We start from the raw sequence: 24,147 nt of genomic DNA, 5'->3' as shown, positions 1-24,147 counted from the left end.
ACTGCGTCGTGGAGACGCGCGCCACCTTGTGGTTAATATCAATATTACCCGATTTCCGATTCGTTGCTTGACTAATACGCTAAACCGCCACGACCTCTCGGTCAGGAATCCACTCAGAAGCTGTCAGGACGGCCGCGGGTCTCAACCGCAGCGCCACCGGGACCCCAGACTTCACCTTAAATATCCCCTCATCATCATTTAATGTGATCGCGCACAAAGAATACGCAATTACACTAACCAGCCCCCTATCTGACATTTTACATCACACTTGTTCAAACACACACACAACCACTCACACACACACACACACACACACACAACCACACACACACACACACACACACAACCACACTTACACACTACCACACTTACACAACCACACACACAAACACACACACACACACACACACACACACGCACACGCACACAACCACACTAACACAACCACACACAACCCGACTTACACACAACCACACTTACACAACCACACACACACACAACCACACTTACACCACCACACACACACACACACACTCACTCAAGCACTCGTTGTGAGGAATGCATAACTTATGAGGGCCCTTATTACCGCTGCAGGTGGGCTGACAGCCTCACGTTAGGGGGGGGGGGGGGGGGGGGGTACATGATCGGCATGAAAGGCGAGGTGCGTTTCTCCGATGCCGGCGGAGCTGCTCGCGGAGAAAGGCACTCCCTCTTTCAGCTGTGGTCACGCCCTGACTGTGGTGTTATGATGGTTAGCGTTCGCACGCGGACATGTGCACGCACGATGTTTGATCAATGGAGACGTGTGCTCTTACTAACACACACACACACACACACACACACACACACACACAAATAAACGTATACATGTGCACACCCTACACACAATGTCTGATCAATGTGTGCTCTCGCTTACACTTCCAAACCAACACACACATACACACACACACACACACACACACACAAACACACACACACACACACACATGAACACATAAACAAGCTCACACCCATGCAAGCATACGCGCGAACACACACACACACACACACACACACACACACACACACACACACACACACAGACGGGTGGTGCCTCCTCTGTGGTGTCCCTGTGTGTTCTGTGATCTGAGATGAAGAAAACAAGGAGCCCCACCACAGCTCCACGCCCCCCACAGCCCCGCCCCGCTGGCTGCCTCCACCACAACCGCCTCCCGGAGTCATATCAATAGGCAGGGTGTGGGCATGTTAAATGTCAGGGCCGAGGTCACACTGCGGCTCACACGACCCGATAATCCATTCAGCTCTGTCCCGCAGAGACCGCGAGGAGCCCGAACCGCTCTGCTACTCGCTGCTTGGTTGCAGTTGTTTTTCTTTTTACGCTGTTTTTGTTCTACGCCGACCCCCGCTGGTTTCCGTGCGTTGCCATCGGCAGTTTTTCTTTTCTTTTTTTTACCCGCCGTTATATTTACATGTCGTTTTGTTTCGTTCCGTCGATCACGGCGTTTTCTATAAAAAGCCACCGAGACTTACGGGGAGATGGGTCATAACATGCTGATACACAACATTCAGATCTGTGTCTTTGTCCCCGGGAGATGGGGATTTAGTTCAGCGACTTGCTATCTTCAGACTGTCTATCTCTCATCATCAATCTAAATCTAAACTGGTTATTACTGGGTGTCAGAGCAACGGTTTAGGTCCTCGGGAAGCAGGAAGTCAAACTTTTCAAAATGAGGGTAACTTTTGGTATAATGTGAATAGATCTGCACATTTTATATTGGGTTGGAAGAACTGAAAAGCCAGGATTTCTGGAACAGTATTCCCAACAGGGTGTTAACAGTGTTTACATATAAATGCGTAAAACTCTACACATGTACACCACAGAGTTTACTTAAAAATAAAATATGATAAGATATACTTTATTCATCCCAGCAGGGAGAACTTGTTTGCCTTATTTGTATCCGGGATATCTGGAAGTATAACCAATGTGTCGAAAAACAAACGGTATAAGCGTCTTCCATCGTTAAATAGAGAGATTAAAGCCAATGAACATAATCACTTTCCATTGTACATTAATCATCTTGAGCATAAACAAAATCTCAAATTGAATGGCTCCAGGTTTTTTCCCCTTATCACTCCCCCTGGACAGAAAAATAAAAAGGGATAACAACCATACTGGAGAATGTTATTTCCCATTCATGCTGTCCCCAGCTCCACTAATCCAACTATGACCACGGAACAGATGATGTATCATCCGCCTCCAGCTTAGCACCCGGCCTTGTGTTTGGGGCTTTCTGAAAGGGGCTTTTCCGCCTCCGTCGTCCGTGTCTGCCCGCCGCGTGTCCCCAAACGAGCGGAGGTGCTGCGCCCGGGGTTTTAGAGGGCGAAGTTGTCCGTCACACAATTGTTTTGTGTCTGGGCTGTGAATGAGCGCTGAATTAAATTAGCTAATTTCACGCTCTGCTAGGCAGACCCGGCCCGGGGAGTCCAGACGGAATAGTCATAAATGGATACCTCTTGTACCTTATATTACCGGGTGACATGTACCGGGAAGGGGGCTGTGGGGGCTTGCTGGCGACAGCTCGCTTGTGTAAACCACTTCGGTTCGGAATACAAAGAGGGTTGTTATTTCGGGATGCCGTTTGTCGGGGCGAGCGTACTTTGTCGTTCCGAGGGTTTAATGTGCCCGGGCGTTGTGACCTTGTTTTTGGGTGATGAAACGAGGGGTGTGTGCGCAACGCGGTTCTGCGTGTCTCTTTTTAAATAGGCATTGAGATCGGGGTTTCATAGTGCGTCGGTATTAGAGAGCGTTTTTCTTCGGGAAATATATCGGATACCCAAATTTTGCAGAATATCAAATATTTAGAACAGAAATATATATATTGATATCTTGTCAATCGTCAATAAGTGTAAAGAAATACTTAAATATAACAATCAAAAGTAAATGGTGTTGCCTTATCCTGTCCTTTACGTGATGGAAAGTAGTTTTGGTGCATTGGCAGTTTCTTTCTTTCTTTCTTTTGTTCATGGAGAGTTATTTTAAGGTTGCGTGTCTGAAGGTTTTTTCTTTAGGACACTGACGTCCTTAAATGTGCTTAAAGGTGGCATCTTCTGTTTTTGTCCTCCAAAAACATAGGAAGGATTTCTCTCCGGAAACATACACAAAATGTGCCTGATTTCGTTCTGCACATTACACGTTTATTTTGTATACGTCTCCTGTAATCCCACTCCACCACACTTCCATTCACAACAAAAACAAGCTCATTTAAAAAATGGGCTTAAAGGATTAGAGGCTAAATGAATAAATATATAAATATAGGGTCACCCAACACCCACCACCAGCACCCAGCACATTTTCAAACAACGGCTGACATTGAAACAAGCGGATAGCAACAGAAAAGGCCGAGCGATGACGCTATTCTCTCGGGGAATTACGATCCGACAGATGTCAGAATCGTCGTCTGTGCGACGGCTGAATCAACGTCTCACGGAAAAAAAGCTGTGTCCCTGAATCGTTTTAATTACGACAAAGTTATCTTTACCGAAACCACCACCACAGCCAACCCTCTCCTCCCAACTCTGCATTTGTGCTTTAAAAGTTCCCTGAAGATTTGGCGTCGCCTCTTTTTGTTGGAAGTTAGTGTGCTATAATTACAGTTTTTACAAGCCCAGGCGCGCTGCACTGCAGGCGGAGGTGTTCATCCCAGCTGATCTCCCTATAGGGAGCTCTGGCACCCTCATCGATTAGTAATGTCCATTTGTCAAAGACAGCAGGTCGTTTTTTTTCAACAGCGGCTTATTCATGAAACATAAGAGCTATGGACCCTCCAACCCTGCTCATGCACGCACACACACACACACACACACACACACACACACACACACACACACACACACACACAGAAAAGCATGCGCACTTACGCACATGTCACAACATGCATACACACACACAAGCGCATACGCTGACACACACACACACGCACACGCACACACACGCAGACGCACAAGCACACCCACACACACACACACACACACACATGCTTGTGTGCACATGCACGCTCGCACACACAAACACACATGCACGCACACGCACGGCCACACACGCACACATATATACACACATGCATACGTACGCATACACACACACACAGGCCCGCGCAAATTTCAGAAATACACACAAACGTGCACAAATCCATCTAGCAGAATCAATCCGTCCCTAGATAGGGCGGGGGGAGCGGGGAGGGGGCGATAGAAGCCGTCCATTAACATTATCTTTAGCCTTGCTAATGTTTTCCTTCAAAGACATGAGATATGAGATATTGATTCCCCCCCCCCCCCCCCCCCCCCCCCGTCACCCCATCTCATTCTTCCCTCTTCTCTTCCAGGATCACTGCTTCTACCACGGAGATGTGCGGGAACACACACACTCCTGGGTGGCTCTGAGTGTGTGTTCGGGAGTGAGGTAGGGGCCGCCCGACCCGTGTGTTTAACGGGCCCCCGGCCTGCCAAATGTAAAGATGACATACGGGCCCTGCTGCTGCAATGCATGCCAAATGGCTCCTGAGGAACCAGCGCCTCCGTTGTTTGTGCAATGTCCGCAGCGTCTGATCCCCGCTCTATGGTCACCTGGTTTATAGTTTGAATTTATTTTATGTGGTCGTTTGCCTATTTGTTTCGATAGCAAATGTTTTGCACTAAGTTTGCGATTTGAGTTCGGTTATGGTTATTGAATGGTGTTTTGTTTGTGTGTGTGTGTGTGGGTGTGTGTGTGTGTGTGTATTCCTGCCTGCCTGCTTGAATCCTGGCTACCTGCCTGCCTGTCTGTCTGTCTGTCTGTCTGTCTGTCTGTCTGTCTGTCTGTCTGTCTGTGATTCCTATACTAATTGCACTTGGTCAATCATTAATCTGGTTCCGTTTATGACCTATTGAATCTATGAATCAGTCTGTTCAGACACATCAACGGGCTCGTATCAGAATAGTGCATTATCCTGCAGCCAGGGGCTGAAACCGAAATTGTCACTTCAAAGCCGAGAGGGTTCTCTCATTGCATGGGTTTGTTATTGGATTTCTGATAATATCCATCCCATAGAAAGGCTGAATTCTAATGAACCTCATGAAACACCCCAGTTCACAAGTCTATAAAAATATTGTAATACATTATAGAACGCTTTGCATATAAATGTTCAATTGAGAGTGTGCTCTTGGCAATGATGCTGAGGTTGCCAGGTTGTGGCCTGATGTAAAAGGGCATTTAATGGACATCATACCACAAAGCTTTCCTTCGTCGACACATAACAGCATAACAGTAGCGCCAACAAATCAAATACCACATTCAAAGGCCTTGTTTGTAACGGATGGCCGGAGGACTGCGCATGATTAAAAGTTAATGTTGAGCTGATCGACCATATCATCATTTTTCTTAACAAGGAAACTTTCAGTATATACATATATATATATATTCAGTGCATTATAAGTATGTTAACAGGCTGAACAGGGCAAACACACGTCAAGAGACCATACACACCATACACACGAACTGTCAGTATATATACACACACACACACACACACACACACACACACAGGGTAGACAAGTGAGGGACATAAAAGGCTAAGAAAATAAATCAAGGAAAGATGCAGGAAAGGTATTTTTAGAGTAAACAAAGTGTATTTGCACCTTTTGAAGAACACAAGTAAATACTTGTGTGTGGCTGTGTGTGTGTGTGTGTGTGTGTGTGTGTGTGTGTGTGTGTGTGTGTGTGTACCTGGGTGCGTGGGTGAGGTTGAGTCTGTGTTGACATGGTGGGAAAGCCAGAGCGTCAGACAAAATGTTTTTATTTGTGATCCTACCACATGATTGGATTCAAAGACTCAAGCTTGCCTCTGAGATGCACAGTTAAGACTCGGGATAGTAGCGGGATTTAGTCTTTCCGCTAAGCTATTTGAAGTTTCCCAATCATACCTGGTTCATACATCTTACACGGTTCAAAGCAAGGAGAATGCAGTTGCACTTTGTTTGAATGACGTAAACAAACACTGCTTTAAAAACCTTGAGCCTTGCGTCAGCTTCTTTGGTGAGATCTACACGTATGTTGACATTTAGCCGCTTAGCAGACGCTTTCATGCAAAGCGACCTGCGGGGAATTCAAAAACCTGTCGCTAAAGACCAGGTGGGGCTCATCTTGCTCAAGCGGACTGGGGAGACACTGGGGATTGAACCTTGAATCTTTCGGCTGGGGGTCAAACACCATAACCTTCAGACTACCCTTCCCCCCCATATGAATAAGTAATAACATTGAGTTTGACCTTTGATTCACGCCCGATGGAGATCTTTTTCCAGTCTATCTCCAATCCGTTATTTTTGCTAGAAGGCGGGAAAAACAACGGATTCAAACTATAAAAGCCAGGTGATGCCATGCAGGTGATGTTCAAAATAACAAGGTCCCTACTATACTCAAAGTCTAACCCTAACGTCAGACTTTTGAAGAGCTTTTTTAACTGCAATTGAATACCGATACCGTCACCAACACCGAAAGAATTGTCCGTCAGCAGAGCTCCAACGATTGGTTCACACTGACATTCACTGACCAGAATCTGCCTGCCGATTGGTTGCCTTCTAGGGCTGGTTGGAGACGCAAGATTAAACCACACCATAATAAGCGCTTGCAAGAACATGATCAAGTGTCATCATAAACACCCAATACATCTGCAAAACGTTTTTTTGATTCCCCTACATGCCCCCCCAAATAAAAAAGCAAATAAAATAGCAACACCTTTTAAGGCCTTATTTTCGACATACTTTAATACCTTGCTGGCACCCTGTTATTGAAACGATAAAACTGCAAAGGAAACCTAAATCTTCCGCCTCATGCCTTGCCAAGTGTCTGAACCTCAGTGGAAGAGGAGTCCGGGAACCTGGCCGTTGAACAGTCTTGGCTGTAGAGTCTGCGGCCCATTATAATTCTGTATCAGCAGCCGTCTCTGCAGCAGCACCATTATGGAGCACAGCCCAACAATTACAGCTGCGCTAAGTGAGCTTCCATTCACTGCTGACTAATTACACACCATCACCAGGTTGCGTGTGTGTGCCTGCGTGTGCGTGCGTGTGTGTGTGTGTGTGTGTGTGCGCGCCTTCCTGCGTGCCGGACTGCATGCGTGCTGAGTGTGCATGTATGGAACTATCAAAGGCTAAATAGGGTCACAACGTTGCCTCATTGTAGACAGGCATTGATTTTTTTTTTGCTTAAGCTGTATATTCCTTTACTAACGTTCAAACGGGTTTTGCATTACATAAATTCGACATACCGAATCAATTGCTTAAGGGTATAAGCCTTATTCAGTCACAATAAGTACCTTTTAATAAGGTGGCCCTGGTTTAGCCAGTGAAAGATACAGATGAACAACATCTTCATGAACATCACCTATGTGGGAACATCCACACACACTCAGAGAGCTCTCAGCGTCAGCCCACTGACTACTCAAGTGATGCTCTAAAACTGCCTCGTGTTCTGGCCAAGAGCGTCTGAGGCTTTAAGGGAGCTAATAGCTGCAGGATAAGGCTTGTCGCACACAACTGCCATGCTTAAATCTCCTCTATGCATGCGAATGGTTCCCAAGATATTTTGTGGAGATCCACTGTGACCCTAGATGGCTTCTGTTTGATTCGAGATTTACATGCGAAATACCCAATCTAAGATGAAACTGTATTGTATGCAAGGAAGTTAATGAGTTTGTCATTTGGATAAGGGTTTGTCCATATTGTATTGCTCAAGCCTACAATCTAAAATAATTAAACTTTTCTCCACACAGCAATAACGGGGATCCTAAACAAGTTTTAAGATGCAGAGTCAAAATTTGTATTCCCTTATCGGCTAAATAATTTCTGTCAGCGTTGAGGCAGTTTATAATAAATCATGCTGACCTTAGTAAGTTCCCAGGGCTGTGAATCACAGATTGCGACAGGGTTTGATAAAACATTCTGCTATTATCCAGTTAGTTCTGCTGTCATGGAGATATTGCCTCCTGTAAATATGGATATTAAAGGGGTGATATTCTGCTGGTGCAAGTGTGATTAGCCATTACAAGCCGTTTGAAAATCAGTGTCCACCTAGATGTGTACTGGATAGATCAGTCTACCAGCCTACTGAGTGGACTGTAGCAAATGTTGCTTATCTATCCAGCATACATATAGTTGGACCCTCCCACTTGTGATGTCACTAAAACACAGGAAAAGGCTTGTAATGGCTCGTCACACTCACACCTGGTGGCATAACATCACCCCTTAACTTGTTCTCTTGTGGATAGAACATGTGCTCAAGACAAACAAACAAAAACACAGACTCTAAACATATAATCCACTAGTGCTGCACATTGGTCCCATCGCAACAAGGAAAACAAAATAAAAGATTGAAAGTATTAAAGTATTGTTTTGAAATGGACAAGCGTAGATTTAATTTGCACAACCACATATGAACGGAACAAGCTCACGTTGTGATACGCTGGAGTGATTGATTTGGTTTGTCTTCCATGATGAAGGAAATCCTACATTTCCAGACTTCCATCCTGTATTTCAAAATCCTATCTAATGTGACTCCAAATGCACTGTGTGTGGCTGTAACCGCCATCACCTCCTCTTGTCCAATCCAGGGGTCTGATATCCTTGAACTCCAGTGACACCTACTACCTGGAGCCAATCAGCGGACAGAGCCCTCTCCAACATTGGCTGATGAGCGCTGAAGACCTGCCCCTCAGAGGCGGGACTTGCGGCCATGGCCACCAGACAGGCCACCCGGGCCAACTGTCGGATCTCCTACGACCGCATCACCAAAGGGTGAGTCACCCAGTATCCCTCCACACACTTTTTGTTCAATTCTAGTACCCTCTAAATAAATTCCAGCAAGGCAATGCTTCATGTCTTACAAAGATGTATATCTTGGTTATCATGAAATGTATGGATATTTCGTAAACATTTTACGATAGTCTTGGTCTTTGCGCAGTGCCCCCGGTGAGACTGAACATACGATGCGTTACCATGACAACGGCGATTACCTTCCACCCATTTCCTCTCACTTGTTTTCCTGGAAAATCAGCAATGAAATGCGTTGTGTGTTACTCACACCTCGGGGAACAAACGTGTCATACACCACCCACACGCACACACAACATACACACACCTCTGCCCCAAGGTGGAGGTGTCTATAGTAGGAGGACATACCCCACCCACACGGACACACAATACATACACACCTCTTCCAAGGGCGGGGCTGTATAAAGTCGGACACACACCTCCCACACACTATACATACACACCTCTTCCCTAGGTGGAGGTGCAATATAGACATTTTGCATGCTGCCCACGCACACACACACACACACGCACGCACGCACGCACGCACGCACGCACACTCAACCACACACCCTCACACACGCACACACACACACACCGGAACATGCAGTAAGCCATAGAGGTGTCACACCACCTCAGAATCGAGGCGCGTACGAATGCCACGCCCTGATGCCCCCGACCGCCGTCACTCAGCGACACGCGGCCGCAGAGCCGCCGCCATCAGACACAAACACGCTGACTACGGACCGTCCAGACGGGCCCCGACGGTGTTCCGCTTGGAACGCCGTCGGCAGCGAGCCATCTGTGACGCACACGCACACACACGCACACACGCAAAACGCACACACACACACACAAACACACATAAACCCACATAAGCACACACAGACACACATAAACACACACACTCACACTCAATCACACTCACATATATACACACACACACACACACGCACACACACCTGCCCTGTCATCCACCTGCTGAGAATTCCCCCTAGAGAAACCACCGCCACCTCCAGCCTATGTTGATGTGGACCGTGTGTGCGTGATTACCAGGAGCGACAGACGTCAAGCGCTCCCTTGGTCTGAGTCATGCTACGCTGTCATCTGTAATATAGTATGAATGATGTATTAGATGATGCACTTTCATCATCCTACAGCGTACGCGAATGCAGGTGAGCTATGCATGGGTCGCATGCACACGTAGCATACGTTATGTATATTAGGGTTGGGCTGTATCCGTTTGTTAGAACCTCCCCCTAAATGGGGCGGTTTACGGTTTAACTGTCAATCAAAAACAACACGTATAATAAATCAAGAGCGCACCTTAAACTGTCGGTCTCCAACGTACTGTGACATGCTAAGCTCTCCCCTTGCCAAAGGGTGGAAGCAGTCGTCGGCAAATCACTATTTCCGCCCATGTTGTTTTCATACTTAATCAACCCATTAACAAATCCAGTATGTGACTACTACGTCTACGTTCTTTTGCGTAATAGGCAAGCGTGGCTTAGCCTACAAGCCGAAATGATTAAATCGTTTTATATCTAGCTAGCGGTTGCCTCCAGCAGGGATATTTTGACAAGCAGTTTCCCGGGAGATGACATAATGTAGCCAGCCAGCCAGCCCGCAATTTTATGTTTTTACCTCCACCTGCTGAATGTATACCGATAAAGTTTGAGGCATAATTTGTGCTCCACTTACCTGCTTCTTAAGGTCTTGGAGTAAAAAAGAAATCTTCCAACCCTTTGTAAATGGCTTTAATCATTTATTATATAGCCATAGCCTTGCGCACCTATCAACCATAAAGCCATAAGGTTTGGGTTTACTCTGGGTGTTTCTCCTTTGTAGCGGTGCATATGTATTCTCACTCAGTTTCTGTGTACTCCCCTGGAATCTATATGCAGACATTTTAAATAGCCAGAGGCTTCTTTCCCCCTTGCCAAAGCTAATTGTTTAATCATTTGTTCCAATAAGTTGGTGTAATTCCTTTCAATAAAATGTATCCAATTTAGTGGAAGTCTGATGTCTTTGTCGATAAAGAAAAAAGAAAAGAACCAGAAAAGGCCAGGAACACGTTGTTTACCATTTAGCAGTTCTTATAATCACCCTGAACGCTCCAATACATCCGCTCAACATTGCCCTCGGTCTCTCTCTCTCTCTCTGCCTGTCTCTCTCTCTCTCTCTGCCTGTCTCTCTCTCTCTCTCTGCCTGTCTCTCTCTCTCTCTCTCTCTCTCTCTCTCTCTCTCTCTCTCTCTCTCTCTCTCTCTCTATCGCTGTCTCCCTCTCAGTTTAAATTTGTTTTCATCTTATTCTTCCTGCCTCTATTGATGTTTTTCCTTCCTCAGGGCCACACCTTCCCAATCCATTTTTTAATTATTTTTCCTTATACACCATGGCTTTCTCCTCCTCTCGGCTCTCCTATGCCATATGGATACCGATACCCCCGCCCTCCACCCCCTGAACCCAACCCAAGCCAACCCAAGCCACCCTCCCAATCCCCTCCACTGCCACCCATTAATCCTGCCCTGTTATCCGATGAAGGGGCTCACCCACTCCCCCTCTCTCCACAGGTTCTGCACACTGTTTGCTTTGGAAATAAATAGCAGACTGTATGTGTGTCTGGACTGGTGAAAGAGGGAGGGAGAGAGAGAGAGAGAGAGAGAGAGAGAGAGAGAGAGAGAGAGAGAGAGAGAGAGAGAGAGAGAGAGAGAGAGAGAGAGAGAGAGAACACACTTCACACACAGACTTTCACACAACTCCTACTTAGCACGCGAAGGCACAAACACACGCACACACACACACACACACACACACAGGCATGCACACAGAAACTAACCCATATATCATAATAATAGACTTGGAAGTGTGCATTTGATTGTGTGTGTGTGTGTGTAGGACTACAGGGCCCTTCTTCCCAGGGCCGCGAGCATGTCCTAGAGGTATCAGCTGTGGCCGCTGTCCAAGGCAGCTACCGATGCACCTGTGAATCAATTGCTTTTAACATCACATCAGCCTCTCCCTGATGCCTGCTATTAAGTGTCTGCAGGGCCGCATGCTCATGCTACAAAGCGATAGCCTAGCTAAGGGTAGTCTGTAAGTACAAGAAACAACAAACAACAAAGAAAAATCCCAATCATAATAATAATACCATCATTGTTACATCACTGCCTGTGGTTCGGTGAGCCGAGATAATCCCACGATGAAAGAATTCATTCAAATGTCTTGTAGGCCTACATGAGGTGTCCATAGAACCTTTGTCTCTCTCACTCAATGTCTCCGTCACTCAATATTTACGAGCGTCGAGTCATAGGGAAAGGGAAATGTTCAAGAAAGGGGTTACGCCATGTATTTTGTATGAACGCCGACTTTGTAATGTTCTTTGCACAGTATGTTATTTTTGTGAAGGTATCCCGGTTTCAAGCGCATCAAATATTCATTTACATCCTTTCCTCTCCTATGATACTAGTGCGCTGTTTTACACAGAGTTGCGTCACATCTCCCCGAACCAGAATAAAAGATTCTAACTGTCTTTAAGGAATTTTAAGTATCAACTTTTTCTTTCCCCCCTCTTACCCCCAGGTGAAGCGGGAAAGTTGGGGAACCACAAAGTACATGGAGCTGTACATCGTAGCTGACCACGCACTGGTAAGAATACCATAACCACCAACTGGGTTAGATTGACCACGCACTGGTAAGAATACCATAACCACCAACTGGGTTAGCTTGTCTCCTGTGTAAGCATACGCTGTTAGTCAACTGTGTTAGCTTATCAGTGTTAGACAACTGTTTTTATTTTATTATTTTTAAAAGAAATGTATTGAAAATGAATTCATTTCCAAAACCGTTGGCATAGAAAGGACAATGACACCTCTAAATTTAGATACAAGGCACAATGAATAAAATGATAAATCATAGACAAAAGTATAATAAAATAAATAAAGTAATAAATAAATGATAAACAAAGTTTATGGGCTCTCGAATACATTTTTCTCCTCATAAGCTGCAAGAAGTGGTGTTAGCCAACTGCCTCAGCAGTTTGCAGCTTTTGACTAATCCTTACATATGAACCTGATCAAAATAATGAGTGCACTATGCAGGACTTTGTCCAAATCAATAAGCCTCCAACGATTCATCTTATTGACAAATTACCCTGTGTTGGCTCATGTTCCAATGCTAATTCAACTGTTTCCTAGCTTGTGTGGTTAAAGCGGAATTGTGTATTTGTCAAGTTGTCAACTTAAGGTCAGCTTCGGGGTGACAACAGTGTTAAAGAGTAACTAATCACTGTAATGACATGGCACTGCCTGGAGGAATACACCTGAGTGCAATCGTTTAATCTAAATTAGTTTGGCCCTTTGTGCACATTCGTAGCTTTCTATCTTTGTAGCGACAGAGAATCTCAGACAACATGGTTGTCCCTTTAATGGCTACAACTTTTCCTGTGCTGTTTATTTTCTTCTCTTTAAACTAATCAGCTCATAGTCATCTTGTCCTCTCCTCTTAGTTGTTCTTCTGTATGTTTCGGCTCGGGACATAAACACTCTGCCTCAGAAAAACAAGCTTTAATCTGAGCAGCGACGCAGAAATAATTACAGCCACCAAATTGTCTGTTTGTTTATCGCCGTGTTCGCGTCTTAAGCCTCAGCATTGGTTTATTCTTCATATATACATGGGATCACTTAGGAATGCAGCATCAGACTAACCTGTGACAGAAAAGTGTTAGAGGAAGAAGGATTGCCACATACCTGGATTTAATTCATTTAAGATGTGATACATGTGTTGGAATTGTCTATTATTGAATTGCCAGTACTGCCACTCATGTTTTTTGAGGGTTATTTCATTTTTTTGTCACCAATAGAAATAAAATAACACTAGGGAATTAAAAATAGGAATACCTATAACAGCTCAAATAATCAGGCACTTCATTCAAGGGCGTTTAGGAGCTTGAAAATCAAAAGCACCTACGTGTGAAGAAAACACAGTCTTGATTACGGCCACATCTATCGCTGTGCACGATCGTCAATATCCAAAGGACCTCCCTCAAAAAAATAAAATAAAGAAGCTATTTCGAGATATTTTCCAAGGTTTCGCTTTCAAGTGAAGTGGAACAACACACCAGAGTGGCCCCTTCTGCGTGCTAACCCGCCGCCTGTCCTCCCGACCGCTCCTCATTCACAAAGTCACAGAATCACAGCAGTCGATCCCCTGTCGTCTCCCCCTGTGTCACTCAGTTCACACAGCAAAACAAGGACTACCACAAGACCAAGCTGCGGATAATGGAAATTGCCAATTATGTGGATAAGGTAAGGCCGGCCCCGGCACCACGGTGGCTCCTCACTGGGGGAGGGGGAGGGGGGGAGGGAGGGAGGGGGGGGAGGGAGGGAGGGAGGGGGAGGGAGGAGGGGGGGGGGGAGGGGGGAGGGGGAGGGAGGGGGGGGGAAGGGGGAGGGGGGGGAGGGAGGGAGGGAGGGAGGAGGGGGAGGGGGGGGAGGGAGGGAGGGGGAGGGAGGGAGGGAGGGGGAGGGAGGGGGGGGAGGGAGGGAGGGGGAGGGAGGGAGAGGGAGGGGGGGAGGGAGGAGGGGGGGGGGAGGGGGAGGGAGGGAGGGAGGGGGAGGGAGAGGGAGGGAGGGGGAGGGGGGGGGGGTTGAGGGGGGCTGACACGAAGCTAAATGTGATAGCGGCGAGCTAATAAAAGTCGTGGGACCCGATGAGTTACCATGGTTCCTACATGGCTGGCTCCGCCGTGGCATTGTGGTACAGGGGTTGGACTAGTAGTTAATCTACTGATACCCCGCCACCACCACCAGCACCACCCATCCGTGGCACGGAGGTGATTAACGTGATTGGGAATGACAGGCGATCGAGCGAATGTAAACAGATGGCTGGCAGTGGGCGGCAGCCTCAATAGGATTGCTTAAACCCCCCCCCCCCTCCCCGCAGTGATTTCATCTAAAGGGTCCTCCAGTCAGCCCTCCACAGAGAAACACACAGGCTCTCCAGGGTGGAGTGGGGACTAGGGCTAGCTCCAGGCTCCAGGCCCGGGCCGCTGCAAGTGCACAATCAAACAGCTCTCCACTGTGTGTGTGTGTGCGTGTGCGTTTGTCTAGTTGTGTGGGTGTTTATGTGTCTGTATGTGTGCGTTGGTGTGTATGCGTGCGGGTGTCTGCACAAGTGGGCGTGTGTGTGTTCACTTGTGTGTGCTAATGTGTGCATATTTGTGTGTCTGTATATGTGTTTGCCCGTGCGTGTGTGTGCGTGCGTGCGTGCGTGCGTGCGTGCGTGCATGCGTGTGTATACCTATGTGTGTGTTTGCGTGTTTGTGCGTGTGTGCGTGCGTGCGTGCATGCGTGTGCCTATGTGTATGTGTGTGTGTAAATATGTGTGTGTATCTTTGTGTGCCTGTGTATATACAGTATATAAATATATTCGTGTGTGTGTGTGTGTGTGTGTGTGTGTGTGTTTTATCTATCTATATATTAATACATGTGTGTGTGTGTGCGTGCGCGCTGCAGTTCTACCGGGCGCTGAACATCCGGGTGCCGCTGATAGGGCTGGAGGTGTGGACGGAGCGGGACCAGTGCATCGTGACGGGGGAGCCCAACACCACCCTGTGGTCCTTCCTGCAGTGGAGGCAGAAGCTCAAGGCCCGCAAGAAGCACGACAACGCCCAGCTGCTCACGTGAGGCCGCACACACCCACACACACAGGGACACACACACACACTACACACTCTCTCTCACACTCACACTCACACACACACACACACACACACACACACACACACACACACACACACAGACACACACACACACACACACACACACACACACACATCCACAGGGGTTAGGGTTAGGGTTACAGCAGCAGTCTGAATCCCTCTCTCCCACCCAGAGGAGGATTTGAATAGATTCAATCCAGCTTCAAACCTTGAGATATTGATGGTGTGTAAGTCAGCTCAGTGTCAAACGCGTTGGGAGCTTTGAAAAGTGTCTTATGAATGCAGTTTATTATTTTTATTATTAATATTATTGTTAATGTTAATGTTAGAGACTAGAATCACAACAGACGTCAGCATCGAGGGGAACGGGACGGGAGGGGGCGGGTTGGGGTAGGAGGCAAGGGGACTGGAGCAACCATGAACCACAAATCATGTACACTAATGATTCACATGTTAACGTGTTCGACTTAAGAGGAGCAGCATGCAAATGAGCGCTCTTTAAAGAGCTTGTATCTAGCCTCTCCCCAGAGCCTGTCACGGGTGCTCTAACTCATGGAGAACACCAACACCGAACCCTCTACCACATTTAAATGGTTTAGAAAAACTGTCCTTGTCTGAGTAGAGAGGGGTGAGGGGGGTGAGTGTTAATACGCGTTATAAACAGCTCAACTTTGGCACACCGAGTTATTGATCTGCAAATTAAACCGAGTGTTACAAACCTTTTGAGGCTATTTCACCGCTTTTATTTATTCGACACAAACTGTTTATCTTCTCCTCCGCGACGAAGGGGCGGCAGTTCACGCAACGTTTCCTCATGAACCTTCATTTCAGGTTCAGAAATGCGTTTTGCGGCGTATTCCTTTCAACCACAAAATGAGATGCGGTGGCCTGGCCCTCTCCTTGTCTCCATGAATGTTCTGCTAATGACAGAAACAATCTGAGCGTTAGTCGGAGCGGAGCAGAGACAATTTCAGACTTCATCAGTGTCTCAGTTGACAAATCATTAGCCAAACTCGGGATTTATTAGCCAAAAAGATCTTGCCTCATTTTGACCTAATTGAGGTTCCACAACACCCCGTGAGCCATGCAGACACAAACACACACACACACACACACACACACACACACACACACACACACACACACACACACACACACACACACGTGCACACACACACACACACATACACACTCATACATGCACTCAACAAAAAACATGCAAACGCACACACATGCACACCTGCGCACAGAAATACACACGCATTCACATGAACAGAAAAAAAGGTCAGGTTACCCCTCGTGGTACATAATTAGCTTCACTCAAGCTTCGCATTTTTTAGTTTAATTCTATTTCGCTCACCGCACAACAACGTGATTCTGACCGACTTTCGTTTAGTTTGTGAGCCCCCTGCGGAGAGCTCCTTCAGCGGGACATCATCAGACTTGTCCCCCTCTAATCACAGAGCGGAGCATTAGCACGTCAATGGGGGAGAGGTTCATGTCGAGATAGTCTGTGGAGATGGGTTTAGAGGTGCACTTAATGCACCTGATGTTATAGTGTGTGTGTGTGTGTGTGTCTCCTTGACAGGGGGGTGATTTTTAAGGGGACCACCATTGGCATGGCCCCTCTGGAGGGGATGTGCAGCCTGGAGAACTCCGGAGGCATCAACGTGGTAGGTGGAAAATCAAAGGAAACACGGAAACCCTCTATCCCTTTTCTGGCTGTATCTCTCTTTCTGTATTTTTTGTTTCAATTTTCTCCTCCCAGCTTGAACCACTTTCAATTGCTCATATGGATCCCATTCGTCTCTCTTTCTGTGGGCATGTTTGTTTGTGTGTGTGTGTATGTGTGTGTGTGTGTGCGCTCACATGTGTGTGGATGTTACCTGCAGCCTTGATGTGTCTTTACATGTGGTGGAATACTTCTCGGGGAAGTGGAGCAGGAATCGATATGTTTTCCCAGCCTGATCAGCCGTTAATAGACAATTAACTCCCCACTGCGGGTGCAGATTGTCCAGAGGATCCAGACCTATTGTAGCACACCTAAACCCCCAGGGGCGATTGCGTCCCGCGCCCGAGCCATAACAACCAACGCTGGCTTTTCATTTTGGTGGCTTTGGGGGCTTGGATCGATAATGGGACCCCCCACCTTCTCGTAATCCCCTGAGGGTTTCAGGTGCGAATTCCTCATTTTTTGCAGGATTTGTTTTCCTTTCTTTTCATCACCAACAGCCGTGCGAGAAAAATGGATGTGACCGAATATGAGTGCAATTCAAAACATTCATACGATATTATATAGAAGGCTTTGTTCACCGGGGGAACATTTTGTGTCGTTCTTCGAGACCACCGCCAAGGCCATGTTTCGAGGCTAGATCCACTTCCCTGAATGGTGAAGAGTGTTTACCTTTTTGTGTTCCTTTTATCCGGCCGTATCTTGCACCCATTATCCGTTATCCCGCGTATTATCTCATCGGACATGGAGTGACGACCGACGCAGAGACTCGAAACATCCAATGTGGTTACCGCGGGAACGTTTCGTGTCGTTCTTCGAGGCAACCGCTGCAGCCAGTTTTCGAGGCTAGATTCACCTCCCTGTATGGTGAAGGGTGTTTACCTTTTTGTGGTCCTTCATTCTGGCCGTTTCTGGCCATCCGTTAGCCACGATCCTGTGTGTTATCTCAAAGGACGTTGAGATAATGCCTGCGGTTCGCCCTTCTCTGTTGCTCTGTGCATCTTCTGAACTTCCTGCACCTTATGCACTCATGCACGCCATGAGAGGAGACTGCATTGCTGTATCTTCGAACCCACGTGCCCATTCGGATCTGAGCTCATTTATTGTCGTTCCTGGTCCTCGATGGTGAACAGGGGGCTGTCTCTTGGGAGGGTCACTTGTTGCTCCCCACGCGGGTGGAGGGCCCCATTAGTTAAGCAACCTTTGACTCTGAGGCTTCCTTGCTCATCCAAGAATGGACCAGGTTCACCTGAGTTCTCATCCAAGAATGGACCAGGTTCACCTGAGTTCTCATCCAAGAATGGACCAGGGTGTCCAGGTCTGCTGGCCACAGAGAGCCTCTGCAGCAGGAAGGGATGGAAACAAAACACCGTAGCACACACGTCCGCCTGCTCATTGTGTGTGTTACGCTTCGTTCCCTGGCGCAGATTAAAACAACTTCCTGGACCGGTCACTGCACTTATGTGCTGGATGCATGCTGCACGTGCACAGGTCCTGTGTTTAAATTGTTGGGCAATGCCTATGTGTGTGTGATGTGTTAACGTGTGTCACATATGAATGGAAATGGAAATGGAAATGAATGTGTGTGTGTGGGGTATCTCTCTCTGTGTCTGTCGGTTTTGTCCAGCATTTTTCCAGGGGGGTCGGCTTAGCTCAGGAGGTAGAGCAGTTGCCTTGTAACCGAAAGGTCGCTAGTTCGATCCCCAGCTCCTCCTAGCTGATTGTTGATGTGTCCCTGAGCAAGACACTTAACCCTAACTGCTCCTGACGAGCTGGCTGTCGCCTTGCATGGTTGACTCTGCCGTCGGTGTGTATATTAATGTGTATATTAACCGATGTAAGTCGCTTTGGATAAAAGTGTCTGCTAAATGCCCTAATTGTAATTGTAATGACGACTGTAATTGTATTATTGTGATTATTGATCGTAATAATCATCATTATAAATCAAATGTCAGCGTAAAGTCAGAATCTGTTGGTACCCCAGGACCACTCGGACCTGCCCATCGGCGCGGCCGCCACCATGGCCCACGAGATCGGCCACAACTTCGGCATGAGCCACGACAACGAGGGCTGCTGCGTGGAGGCCACGGCCGAGCAGGGCGGCTGCGTGATGGCCGCCGCCACGGGGTGAGTCTCAGCGGGGGGGCAGCCGGGCCGCGGGGCCGGTGCTTACGCAAGACGACCGTAGCCATTAAGAGATAGGGAAAAAAGACTTAGGGCTACCGGCTGTGGTCGTGACGCCATTGATGCCCATTTAGGTGGGAAACTCCCCCAAAAAAGTTTGTTCAGTGTTTAGATCTATCAAGACTAAAGCAGTGGATCTGGTGACAGCATCAAGACTAAAGCAATGGATGTAGCGACAGCATCATGACTATAGCAGTGGATCTAGAGACAGCATCATGACTATAGCAGTGGATCTAGCGATATAATCAAGACTGTAGCAGTGGATCTAGAGACAGCATCATGACTAAAGCAGTGGATCTAGCGATATAATCAAGACTATAGCAGTGGATCTGGCGACAGCATCAAGATTAAAGCAATGGATCCAGCGAGAGCATCAAGACTAAAGAAATATATGTATCAACAGCATCAAGAGAATAGCAGTGGATCTAGCGACAACATCAAGACTAAAGCAATGGATGTTTCAACAGCGTCAAGACTATGGCAGTGGATCTAGCGACAGCATCAAGACTAAAGCAAAAGCACAGCCGCCGCGTTCACAGCCAAGTTTCTTCTGACAGCTCAAGCATCTGCCAAGGCTACCGATGCTACAGTTGGCAGCAATCGCTACTTGGCAGAAGCCCATGAAAGGAAAAGCAAGGCTTGCACTCCAGTCATTGCTCTGCTAGAGTGGTGTATTTCTAATGGTTTCACTCACCTCTAGTCTGTGTTTAAGTACTGCTGCGACAGTACGTGTCTACCCCACCCGAGCCTCACCTGAACAGTCAGATGACATTCTCATTGCCTGGGTAATGGCTTTCTATTGTGAGGCACATAGAAACAGATCAGCGTCAGTCAACCTTCAATCTTTTCCAGAAGTATGTATGAGTTCATCTTTTTCTGAATCCACTGGAGGGCAAAGTCACACAATAGGCAACAGAAATGTCACAGCTATTGACAGCATAGAAATCGGTTTGGAGAGTTGGATTTCAATTCCGGCCCTGCAAATGATGGAGAAATAATATAAATATGCCCCAAGGCTCAAGTTAGTAACAAATTCAGGTCTGTTGTTATGCGAAAGTTTTGCGTAAGGCCAACTGATCAGACAGAACACGTTGCATCAGCCTTGGGAGGCTTTTTATAACTGTTATCAATGAGCGTTTTCCCTGAAAACAAGTGTTAAGTGTTTACCTCACTGCTTTTGCATTGCCGAGTGCCTCGTGTTTTCGGCGGAGCGGTCTGAAGGCCTCAAGTTGAAGTACTTCCACACGGCAGAAAAGCGGCCCATGTAATTTGTGTCCAATCAGATGAATTGAGAGGCGGGCCTTCTATGCTTGTTGCGACCAACAAGTGGTAACACTTGTTGGTGAAACTAGTCCAGGCTGTCGCTGCATACCCGGAGCTATATGAATGCGTATGAGGTGTGGATGAATGATAAACGTTTAAATAGATGATTAAATAACACTTAGGCTAAGGAGAGCATTCAGTGGTTGCCTAGCAACAATAAACACAGGACGCAGCGAGCTGCTATTTCTTTTTTTCAACCGTCGGCTTCAACAAACAATGGCAGTGCGGTGCACTTCGTGTTTCGCAGGCTGCAAAAATGCCTTCTCTCTGGGCAATGAACACACTCACAATACTGTTGGGAAACGAGGGAATCAGCTGAATGGCATATATTTATATATATATTTATAAATCAATCAAATAAGTTTGTAAAGTAAAGTAAATTCGATTATGAAGCGCATTTACACACAGCATAACTGACCAAAATGCTGTACAGAGGATAACTAAAAAGACAAATAACACAAAAAACACATTGGACCTTCCACATCAGGGCACAAGGAGGGCCAGCGAGTAAAGGTGGAGTTTTAGGCCTGGATTTGAAGGCTGAAGTTTGCTCACATCCCCTGGCCTCCTCGAAAGACTGGTCCCCAGCCCTGGTGCTCAGACGTGCCTTTCCCCCCCTTGTGGTTCCCAGGCACCCGTTCCCCAAGGTGTTCAGCCACTGCAGCAAGCGGGACCTGGACGGATACTTCCAGAAGGGAGGGGGCATGTGCCTCTTCAACATGCCCAACATGAAGGACCTGGTCGGGGGGAAGAGGTGCGGCAACGGCTTCGTGGAGGACGGGGAGGAGTGCGACTGCGGCGAGCTGGAGGTAAGGAGGGTAGGGGGGTGATCCATCACGCTGAGGGGGTGTGCACGTGAACGAAGGCGGATTAAGAGCGCGTCTCGCGGGAGGCTGTGCTGTTAGGATCGATGGTAAAATATCAATTGAAATCGCGATTGTTATGGAGTGTTTCGTTGTGAGGAATGAGTAAAATATTATATTTAATATAATAAAATATATATTTGTATATATTTGATCATTTCATCAATACCCAATGTATTAATGTAAAACAGGTTCATATTATATATGAATATATATATTCAAAATAATGAATTCCGAGATTCAATTATCAAATACCTCGATAGCAAAGAATTGCTATCGATTTGTCTCGTGGTGAAGTGAGCGCTTGACACCAAAACACCAACCGCCAATAAAAACCTTAAACGGGCCGTTAATATTCAACTTCATTTCAGATGCATGAAAAAAGGAGTGAAATAGCGCAAACACCGCGGTTATATGCGTCTCATGGCTGACACATGGCTGACACATGTCACACACCACGCGAGTGGTGTGTGACATGTGTCAGCCATGTGTCAGCCATGAGTCGCATGTAACCGTGTTGGAAAGGCCTCTGACAAGAAGGGATGGACATTTTCCTCCTGTGGTGTTTTTTTTTGAGACGTGACGCTGTCAGTAGTCCCTAAAAGTTATCCGAGCAAGGCCCCATCTGATTCAAACAGATGGAGGGCAGGTTGGAGCCGTGTCAAGACGCTGGCTTGTGATGGCTCCCATTCACACCCCAGCTGACATCACTCTCTGAGACAATGTGAGAGAGAGAGGGGACGGGAGAGAGACAAAGAGAGGGAGAGTGGGGAAGGTAGAGTGAGAGAGAGACAGGGGGGACGGGAGAGAAGGAGAACAAGAGAGGGAGAGAGAGACACTCAAAAAGAGATGGGAAGGGAGAGAGAGGGGACGAGAGGGATGTGGGAGAGAGAGGGAAAGGGTGAGAGAGAATCAAAGGGAGAGAGAGGTAAAGAGCAAGAGAAGGGAATGGGGAGGGGTAAAGAGTGAGAGATGGGGAAGGGAGAGAGATAAAGAGCGAGATGATAAGGGAGAGAGAGAGAAAGAAAGAGAGATAGGGAGAAAGCGAAATCAAGCGAGAGGGATGGGAATGAGTAAATAAAAGAGAGATCGATAGAAAGAGAGGAAAGAAGGGAGTTGAAAGCGAGACGGGAAGGTCGACAGAGAGGAAAGGATAGAGCAACAAAGAGAAAATTCGAAGGGAGCGAGACCGAGACGGGGAGGGAGAGAGAGCGAGTGATGGGGAGGAAGAGGGAGAGAGAGAGAGAGAGAGAGAGTGAAGGAGGGAGCAAGAGAGAGAGCAAAAGAGCGAGAGATTGGGAGGGGAGAGAGCACAAGAAAGGCAGCGAGACAGAAACTCACTATCTCCCAGCTCTCACTGCTAATGAGACAGTGGAGGTTTGTTATTAATGATCTCCCCCAATAGACAGCCCCCCGCGCAGAGACTCTTCCTAGGAGCGTCCCCGCCCCATCCATGTTTATTTACACCTCCTCCGAAACGCAGAAACCCCCCCGGCCGTAGTTCTCCAACAAACGCCAGCCAAAGGCCTCCTGGGTGTAAGTGGTCACCACACCACAATGGAACCCTGGTTTTATCATGGACCTAGCCCCCGGGCGCCGCGCGCCTCGCCCAGCCATCGGGTTGCGAGTTCTACTGCCGGCGCTCTCTCCCTCGTTCCAGTTGAATCCGTAGTACCTCCCCCTCCACCCTGGCTCGGCGGTGTAATTATTTATTCTTTCTTTCAACTTTCAACTCCCACGTCCGTTAGGGAGGAGGAGGGAGAGGGGAGTGTGGGGGATCGGTGGCGCTATAGAGGGCGTCATGGCAACAGCAGATGTCATCTTCATCCGTGTGAGACAGTAGAGCCGGGAGAGGGAGAAAAAGGGAGGGGAAAAAAATGGAAAGATGAAAAGTGCCCCGGTTGGCTTTTGGTCGGTGGTGAAAATATGTACAAGTAGGACGCAAGGAAAAGATCGGATAAACAGGAGGCGACACTCACGTGGGTGTTCGTTGTAGTGCTGGACGAGCCGTGTCCAATTCGTGCTCGGTCTTTTCTTTTCATTGTATTATTATTATTCTCCAGGTCATGCGTTCCACGTTTGATTTGTATGTTGAGGTTGTTAAAAACGTCTCGACGTGTTTCACTCCTGGTCAAAACATTCCGGGTAACAATCCTTAAGCAGGACACCCCGTCCTTACCGTCTCGGTGCTGTAGCCGTACCCCACTGGGCAATAAGAGCCTCATAAATGACTTATCATGACTCATCAGGAATGCAACAGAACAAGTCGCCCCTTTCCAATCAGGTTGCAGAGTAGCTACACAACAAATGATGAATCATTGTTCACATGCCGTCTGTTTGGGGAGAAAACCAGACCAGCTTCCTAGCACACTGCTGGTCTCTCCGGAGGGTGCTCTGGATCAGCTCAAAGGCCAAAGGGCGCTGTCTTTCGGATGACGCGTTGATATCCGAGAGAGCAGGTGTCCCGGCCCGGTGCCTGACCTGG

The 24,147-nt window shown here is 47.4% G+C and overlaps 1 protein-coding gene across 1 annotated transcript in view; it reads left to right on the top strand.

Annotated features, from left to right (window-relative positions):
- adam19a (ADAM metallopeptidase domain 19a) overlaps positions 1-24,147 on the top strand; it is a 110,951-nt gene that overhangs the window by 63,502 nt on the left and 23,302 nt on the right. Inside the window, exons 5-12 of the mRNA XM_079757612.1 lie at positions 4,383-4,459; positions 8,643-8,826; positions 12,422-12,487; positions 14,074-14,145; positions 15,355-15,521; positions 17,149-17,233; positions 19,277-19,419; positions 21,431-21,608. Of these exons, the coding sequence (XP_079613738.1) occupies positions 4,383-4,459; positions 8,643-8,826; positions 12,422-12,487; positions 14,074-14,145; positions 15,355-15,521; positions 17,149-17,233; positions 19,277-19,419; positions 21,431-21,608 (972 nt within the window). The remainder of the gene's footprint in view (positions 1-4,382; positions 4,460-8,642; positions 8,827-12,421; positions 12,488-14,073; positions 14,146-15,354; positions 15,522-17,148; positions 17,234-19,276; positions 19,420-21,430; positions 21,609-24,147) is intronic.

Source organism: Pollachius pollachius (genome assembly GCF_949987615.1).
Source record: "Pollachius pollachius genome assembly, chromosome: 20".
Lineage (NCBI taxonomy): Eukaryota > Metazoa > Chordata > Actinopteri > Gadiformes > Gadidae > Pollachius > Pollachius pollachius.
The sequence above is the reverse complement of the archived record's forward strand: the minus strand, read 5'-3'. Positions and strand labels throughout refer to the sequence as shown.